This window comes from Penaeus monodon, chromosome 8 (assembly GCF_015228065.2).
Source record: "Penaeus monodon isolate SGIC_2016 chromosome 8, NSTDA_Pmon_1, whole genome shotgun sequence".
Lineage (NCBI taxonomy): Eukaryota > Metazoa > Arthropoda > Malacostraca > Decapoda > Penaeidae > Penaeus > Penaeus monodon.
In genome coordinates this window covers 12,729,354-12,737,969 of record NC_051393.1, presented here as the reverse complement: position 1 = coordinate 12,737,969, position 8,616 = coordinate 12,729,354, and the positions used below count along the sequence as shown (strand labels likewise).

General features: G+C 48.2%; 1 protein-coding gene across 1 annotated transcript in view; it reads left to right on the top strand.

Annotated features, from left to right (window-relative positions):
* The window catches only part of LOC119575872 (insulin-like growth factor-binding protein complex acid labile subunit), a 39,377-nt gene that overhangs the window by 14,755 nt on the left and 16,006 nt on the right, over positions 1–8,616 (top strand). The window contains 1 exon segment of the mRNA XM_037923410.1: positions 8,566–8,616. This exon segment is cut by the window's right edge and continues 36 nt beyond it. Within this exon segment, the coding sequence (XP_037779338.1) occupies positions 8,566–8,616 (51 nt within the window).

Here is an 8,616-nt window from a genome sequence, read left to right as displayed (position 1 = left end):
CCCTCATCTCTCTACCTCCTTCTCCCCTTCCTTTCCTTTCTCCTCTCTCTCTCCTCTCTCTCCTCCTCTCTCCTCTCCCTCTCTCTCTCTCTCCCTCCCTCCTCTCTCTCTCTCCTCTCCTTCCCTCTCCTCTCCTCCCCTCTCCTCTCTCCTCCTCCTCTCCTCTCTCTTCTCTCTCTCTCATCTTCTCTCTCCTCTCCCCTCTCTCTCCTCTATCCCTCTCTCTCTCCTCCTCTCCCTCTTCTCCTCTCTCCTCTCCCTCCTCTCTCGTCTCTCTCTCTCTCTCTCTCCTCCTCTCTCTCCTCTCTCCTCCCTTCTCCCTCTCCTCTCTCTCCTCTCTCCTCCTCCTCTCTCTCCTCTCCTTCTCTCGTCTCTCTCTCTCTCTCTCCTCTCTCTCCTCTCTCCTTCTCTCCTTCCCTCTTCTCCTCTCTCCTCCTCCTTCCTCCTCTCCTCTCCCTCTCTCCTCCTCTCTCCTCTCTCTCTCTCCTCTCTCCCTCTCTTCTCTCCCTCCCTCCTCTCCTTTCTTCTCTTCCTCTCTCCTCTCCTCTCTCCTCTCCTCTCCCTCTCTCTCTCCCCTACTCCTCTCCCCCTCCTCTCTCCGCCCTTTCTCTCTCTCTCTCCTCCGCCTCTCTCTCCTCTCTCTCCTCCCCTCCTCCCCTCTCTCGCTTTCACCTCTCTCTCTCTCTCTCTCTCGCCCCTCTCACCTCTCTCTCTCCTCCCTCCTCTCTCCTCATCTCTCTCCCCCTCCTCTCTCTCTCTCCTCTCTCCTCTCCTCCCCTCTTCTCCTCTCTCCCCCTCTCTCTTCTAGTTCTCAGCTCTCTCTCTCTCTCGGCACTCCCCTCGTCTCTCTCTCTCGCTCTTCTCCTCCTCCCATCCTCTCTCTCGTTCTCCCTCCCCCCTCTTCTCCTCTCCTCTCTCCCCCCTCTAGCTCCTCTCTTTCAGTCTCCCGTCTCTCCCTCTCCTCTCTCTTCTCTCCCTGCGTGCTTCCTTCCTCTCTGTCTCTCTTTCTCTCCGCCTCCCTGCGGGTCCTCTCGTCGCTCTCCTCATCTCCTTTCTGCGTCTCTCTCTCCTCTCCCTCTCTCTCGTCTCTCCGTCATCCTCTCTCTCTCTCTCCTCTCTCTTCTCTCGGTCCCTCTCTCTCTTCTCTCTCTCCTCCACCTCTCTCTCTCTCTCTCCTCACCGTCTCACTCTCATCTCTCTCTTTCTCTCTCTCCTCTCTCCCTCTCTGCTCTCTCCTCTCTCTCTCCTCTACTCCCTCTCCTCGTTCCTCTCTCTCCTTCCCCTCCTCTCCCTTGTCTCTCTCTCTCTACTCCTCTCATCTCCTCCTCTCCTCCCTCCCTCCTCGTCCTCCTCTCTCTCTCTCTCTCTCCTCACTCTCCCTCTCTCTTCTCTCCCTCTCTCCTCGTCCCTCCTCTCTCTCTCTTCACCCACTCCTCACATCCTCTCCCCCTCTCTCGCTTCTCTCTCCTCTCTCCTCCTCTCTCTCTCTCTCTCCCTATCCTCTCTTTCCTACATCTCACGTTCTCTCCCTCTCTCCCCTCTCTCTCCCCTCATCCTCTCTCCTCTCTCATTCTCTCCATCTCTCTCTCGCTCCTTCCTCCCCCTTCATCCTCCCTCTTCCTCGTCTTCCCTCTCTCTCTCACCTCTCCTCAGACGTCTCTCTCTTCTCCCGATTTTCCCCCCTCTCTCTCCTCCCTCTCATCTCCCTCTCTTTCTCCCTCCCCTCTCTCTCTCCTCTCTCTCTACTCATCCTTCTCTCTCATCCCCTTCTCTCCTCTCTTCTCTCACTCCTCCCTCTCTCCTCTCTCCCTTCCTCTCCAACTCTCCTCCTCCTCCCTCCTCAATCTCTCCTCCTCTCCCTCTCTCCTCCTCTCTCTCTCCTCCCTCCCTCTACCATCCTCCTCCCCTCTCTCTCTCTCTCCTCTCTCTCTTTCTCCTCTCTCTCTCATCTGTCTCTCCTCCTCTCTCCTCTTCTCTCTCTCTCTCTCTCTTGTCGTGGGTCGTCTCTCTCATCTCACTCCTCCCTCTCTCTCTATATTCTCTCTTCCTTCTCATCTCTCTCACCCCTCTTCCCTTCTCTCTCCTCCTCTCACCCCCCTCTCTCTCCCTCTCTCTCTCCTCTCGTCTCGTCGCACCTGCTCTCTCATCTCCTCCACTCTCTCCTCTCTCATCTTCTCCTCTCTCTCTCGTCTCTTCACTCTTCTCCTCACACTCTCTCTCCTCCTCCTCTCTCCTCTCGTCTCCTCCGCTCTCTCTCCTCTCCCTCCCCTCTTCTCTCTTCCTCTCTCTCTCTCCTCTCTCTCTCTCTCTCTCTCCCCGTCTTTCCTCGTCTCCATCCTCTCTCTCCCTCTCATTATCCTCTTCCTCGTTCCTCTCTTCCCATCACTCCTCTTCTCATCTCCCCTCTCTCTCTCTCTCTCTCTCTCGTCTACTCCATCTCTCTTCCCTCTCTCTCTCTCTCCCTCCCCCGTCCTCCTCTCATCTCTCTCTCTCCCGTCTCTCTACGCCTCTCTCCCTCTCTCCTCTCTCTCCAGTCCCTCCGCTCTTCTCCCCCCCGCCTCTCTCTCCCTCTCTCTCTCCTCTCTCTCTCGCAAAAAAAAAATCTCTCTCTCTTCCTCTCTCTCCTCGTCTTCTCTCTCTCTCCACCTACTCCTCTCTCTCCCCTCAGTCTTCCCTCTCTCCCCTCTTCTCTCTCTACCCTCTACTCTCTCTCTCTCTCCCCTCTCTTCGCTCTCATCCTCTCCTCCCTACTCCACTCCCCTCTCTCCGCGTCCTCCCCTCTCCCAGTCAGTCTCTCCTCCCGCACTCTCCCTCATCGCTCCTCGCTCCTCTCTCTCCCCCCTCTCTCTACTCTCCCTCTCTCTCTCCTTCTCCAGCCGGGAACTCCTCGCTCCGTCCCTTCTCTCCTCTCCTCCATCTCTCCTCTTCACTCCATTCCTCCTCCACTCTCTCCCTCCTTTGCTCTCTCTCTCTCACTTCTCCTCACTCTCTCTCCTTCCCGTCCCCTCAGTCTCTTCTCCCTCACCCGTCTATCTCTCCCCCTCTCTCGACTTCTACCCTCTCTCACATCCTCTCGTCTCTCTTCTCCTCTCTCTCTCGTATCTCTCTCTCTCTCCCGTCTCTTCTCTCTCTCCTCTCACTCGCTCTCTCTATCCACTCTATCACTCGCGCCTCTTCTCTCTTCTCTCCTCTACTCTCCTCATCCCCTCTCCCTCCCTCTCCTCTCTCTCTCTATCTCTCTCTCTTCGTCTCTCATCTCTCTCTCTCTCTCTCCTCTCTCTCTCCTCCTCCTCCTCGTCTCTCACTCCTCTTACTCTTCAGTCCTCTCCTCCCCTCCTCCTCTCGTCTCCCTCCTCTCTCCTCTCGATACTCCATCCCTCTCTCCTCTCCTCTCTCTCTCTCTCTCATCTCCCCCCCTCTCTCTCTCTCCTCTCTCCTCTCTCCTCTCTCTCTCTCTCCAGCTCCGTCGTCCCCCTACCTCGTCTCTCACTCTCCTCTCCTCTTCTCTCTTCTCACATCCCAATCGCTCTCCTCTCTCCTCTCTCTCTCTCCCTCTTTCTCGTCGCTTTCTTTTTCCTCTCTCCCTCTCTCTCTCTCGCGCTTCTCTCTCTCTCTCTCTCTCTCCCTCTCCTCTCTCTCTCCTTCTCTATCTAATCTCTCTCTCCTACATCTCTCGTCTCTCCTCTCCTCTTCCTAATCTCTCTCCTCTCTCTCCACTCTCTCTCCTCTATCCTCTCTCTCTCGCTGCTCTCCTCTTCTCTCACACTCTCTCTCTCTCTCTTTCTTTCTCTCTCTCTCATCTCTCTCCTCCTCTCCATCTCTCTCATCAACTCCTCGGTCTCTCACTCCTCCTCTCCCTCCCCTCTCCTCCTCCTCGCTCGTCTCTCCTCTCCTCCTCTTTTTTCTCCTTCTCTCATCTCTCTCTCTCTCTCTCTCTCATCTCTCTTCTCCATCTCTCTTCTCTCTCTCTCTCTCTCTCTCTCTCTCTCTCTCTCTCTCTCTCTCCCGTCTCTCTCTGTACTTATCTACGTTAGAAAGTATATGCCGAATCAAAAGGACCGATCAATTTCTGACACCTTTAATTGAGTCCTCTAAAGCGGTAAATAAGGGAAAGGGTAGGAGGGAGGAAAAGGAAAAGGAATAGCACTCAAAGAAGCCTAAAAAAAGTATGCCTCTTAGCTGATTTTTGTTAATTTGTGCTTCTTTGTATTGTTTTTGTTGTAAGAAAAGTAAGCGTGCAAGATGCAACATATCATCGGCGTGACCCATACATAAAAAAAAGTCCACACACAAATTACACGTACAAATATCACACTTGCGTCTACGCTTATCACATGCATCCGTGCCCGTATGCGTATGAAAATATGTGCAATAACTTGGAGACGTACATCTGCATGCAATGACTGCTAAAAAATGTTTTGAAGGTGTCGGTGTGTGTGACTGCATACGTCTCGCTTGTGTATCATTTGTGTAAGTATGATACCCCTGTAATGTTAATTGTACTGAAACGTTCCAGACCATTTCTTAAGGTGCATTGCCTATGTATACGTTCAATGTATCGTACTAGTTACTAGCATCACTGTTCTCATCGACCCCCAGGTATGGACAGCAAAATAACAATTGAGTAGATGTGCAACTTTCATATACATTAATTAGAGGAACTGCATAGCAAGCAATTGTTTTGATCCCCTACCCTCTGTGAATATCTCATCGACTCCCAGGGACGATATCGACCATTTTGGAGAGCCCTGGTCTGGAATGATGACACGAAAGTATAGTTCACAAATACACCCTTATTGTCTTTTGTAATGCTGCTGGCATCGTTATAAGAATTACCTGTGTTATAACATTAACAGGGTCGCAATGGTCTTCAAACCAAACTTGTCAACATACAACAAACTACAGTACATAACAAATAGCAAATTACAATTGCAAACAATCAAAAAAAAAAAAAAAAAAAAAAAAAAATTCTGAATACTATTCTAACAAGAAAAAAAGAAGAAGATAACTAATAGTACAGGGAAGTTTCTGTACAGACAAAGGAAACAGACTGAAAAAAAAATCTCTAACATAATGTGTTTAGGTTGGTCTTTATACGACATTATTCGAATTTGGATGTGAAACTTTGAATCTCCTCCTCTCCCTTTCTCTCTCTCCTCTCTTCTCTCGCTCTCAGTCGATCTCGCTCGTCTCTCTCTCTCCTCTTCTCTCTACTCTCTCTCCTCTCTCTGTCTCTTCTCTCATCTCTCTCTCTCTCTATCTCTCTCACTTACTCTCTTTATCTCTCTGCGTCTCTCGCTCTCCCATCCTCTCTCCTTTTTCTCTCCTCTCCCCCCCCCCTCTCTCTCCTCATCACCGTCTCTTCACTCTCTTCCTCTTCCCCCCCCTCCCCCGTCTCGTCTCTTCTTCTCTCCACTCTTTCCTCCCCCGTCCTCTCTCCCCTCAGCTCTCTCCCTTCATCCTTCATCCTCTTACTCTCTCTTCTCTCTCCCCCTCCCTCCCTCCTCCCTCTTCCTCCTCTCTCCCTCCCTCTCTTCTCCTCTCTCTCCCTTCTACATAATTTGCATACGGTTAGGATGATTTATTATTATCATTATTATTATTTTTTTAAATCAAGGTTTTGTTGAGGATGTTGTGACTATGTGACTATACTTTTGCGTTTTAGCTGAAGTCTAGGTTATATTTTGACCAGCCGTGTACGAACGGAGTCATCAGAATTTGCCCGTTTTCTCTTTCCCATATCAAGGAGGAGAACAAACTAACGTAAACTTGTAAATATGTAAAATTGTACGTTAATTGAGAACCTTACTTAACAAATTGTCAAGCGAAGGAAAGTCTTATACTCTAAGGAACATGTATGAGGATATATAACATTAACTTGAGATTTCCTAACTTTAAGTGTGGTGAAGCCCTTAAATATTAACTCTAGGTCTTGTGAGGAAGAACCATCTAACCCAACAGAGCACACACGCACACACACACACACACACACACACACACACACACACACACACACACACACACAAACACCACACCACACACACGCACGCGCACACACACAACACACACACGCACGCGCACACCATACACACACGCACAACACACACACCACACACACACACACAGACACACACACACACAGACACACACACACACACACACACACACACACACACACACACACACACACACACACACACCACACACACACACACCACACCACACAACATACACCAGGAGAATTACCCCAAACCAGAAACAAACCAACAAACACCTAACTCACTCTCCGCAACACAACCGCACGAGGATATTACCGAACACAAATAAACACAGAGCATATCCACAACACATAACGAAAAACAAACACCACCCAGACACTTCCGCATAGCCCACTCTTGCTGCTGCGGACCGAGGCTCATTACCTTTGGCCAGCGGTGTGGTTGTCCCGCCGGTCGCGTCCCCCCCGCACCGGAAGTCTCCCATCACGAAGCGGCCGTGCGGAGAACTGGCCCCTTTTTCGCAGGAAGACGATGACGTGCGAAAAGAAATAGAAAAAAAGAAAGAAAATAAAGTATAAGGAAAATGAAGAGATTAGTGAAATGTAGGATTAAGGAGAATCTTGAATTGGTTGATGATAATAATAAAGGAAATATGTGTGGATTTAAAAAAAAAGTGTAAATAAACAAAGACGAGGATAGAATATCATATTAATAATGATAATAAGATAAAATTAATAAAATCTATTTATTACCTCCCCCCACAAAAAAGCACGTGGATATAAAAATATGCAAATATGAAAAGATGAAGAGCAAATATCATCCTTCAAATATAAGGGTCCCTTGTCAATGACCGAGTTGCGTTTGATTGGCCACTAACAAGCGGGGGTAGCGCTATTCAATTTAAGGTAATACACTGAATTAAATGCTGTCATGGGTTCTCTTGCGCATAATCCCTTGTTCTGAGTTAGAGGGGGAAGGGAGAGGGAGAGGAGTGAGGGAAGGGAGAGGGAAGGGAGAGGGAAAGGAGCGAGAGAGGATTGAGGGAGAGGAGAGGGAGTGAGGAAGGAGACGGAGAGGAGAGGATGGAAAAAAAGGAACAGGGTGATGAGAAAGAGAGAGAAGAGAGAGAGGAGGGGAGAGAGAGAGAGAGAGAGAGAGAGAGAGGAGAGAGAGAGAGAGAGAGAGAGAGATAGGGATAGATAGATAGATAGATAGATAGATAAGAGAGGAGAGAAACAGAAAAAGGGGAGAGAGAAAAGCGACAGATTTATAGACTAAAATATAAAATGGAAGGACTGGGGAACAGAAACGTGAAGAGACAGACAAGATAGATGAAGTAAAAGTGACAGGGTGAAAGAGAGGCAAACAATTTGGACAAATAGATACACGGAATTGAGAAAGGAGAAGAGAGAGAGCACTTACACATCCCGAAAAGAATATAATGCACGCCTCTGTCATGTATGTAATCACCCGTGTTTTAAACTTCATTGATAGGGGTTAAAGGGATCCCTGCTGTAACCTGTAGTTGAGTTAAATTGCAACATCCTTTCATATCTCGTCCCTCATGTTCTTTTCCTCTGCCATCCGGCTATACTTCTGTCACATAGGCCCTCTTGGTAAGCTACTCTTTTCATTTTTTTTAAATTCTCTAATCGGCTTCACATATTACTTTTAGATTTTCACGGCCGCCAGACATTGTCGCTTTTGAATCCCCCAGCAGTAGCATCTTTTAATATATATTCTGAAGCAATTATGAGAGGTGCTCTAGAGAATTTTGAAGGAACTGTAGATGTTGGAGGATACAAAATATCAAATCTAAGATACGTCGATGATATAGTTGTAATTGCCAGCAGTTTCATTGAACTACAACTACTAGATAAAGTTAGAGAAGGAAGCGAAAAAGCTGGTTTATTTCTTAATGCCAAGAAAACTAAGGTCATGAAGATTCGAAGGTAACCGGCAATGAACGATGATGAACATGTTACAATCAATGGAGTGGTTGTGGAAAATGTGAAAGAGTTCACTTATCTTGGAGCTGTTTTTACTAATACATATGATGATTCACCGGAGATAAAAAGAAGAATTGTCATTGCTAAAAACGCCACAGTTGCTCTGAATAACATCTGGAAAGACCGAAGCATTACCTACGGACAAAGCTGAGGTATTTTGCTCATTAGTTTTTCCCATTGCGTCATATGGTTCTGGTGTTGGGTGCTGAAGAAGATAGACAAGAAAAAGGTCAACAGTTTTGAACTGTGGTTTACAGACGATACTATACGTATAAAAGAAAAAGAAAACGAAGTAGAAAATGGTGAAAAAAAAGAGGCTTTGACAAGGCAAATGTTACTTTTAAATGAGGAAAGTAAATTTATTGAGAAAACTTGCTACAGGATGGTAAGAAAAGAGGAGAGGAACCGGCAAGACTGAGCGAACATCAAAGATATTTGCGGGCTGTCGATGGTAAAGGGAAAAAAGTAAGATCGATTAGTGAAGGATGGGGTGGAGAGGTCCACGGCTGCTCAAACATGAGCATACCGTTATTGATTGATCTCTCTTTTTATCCCAGGTCCCGACGGCGGCGCTGGAGCATCTGCAGAGCCTTTCGTTCCTGAACCTG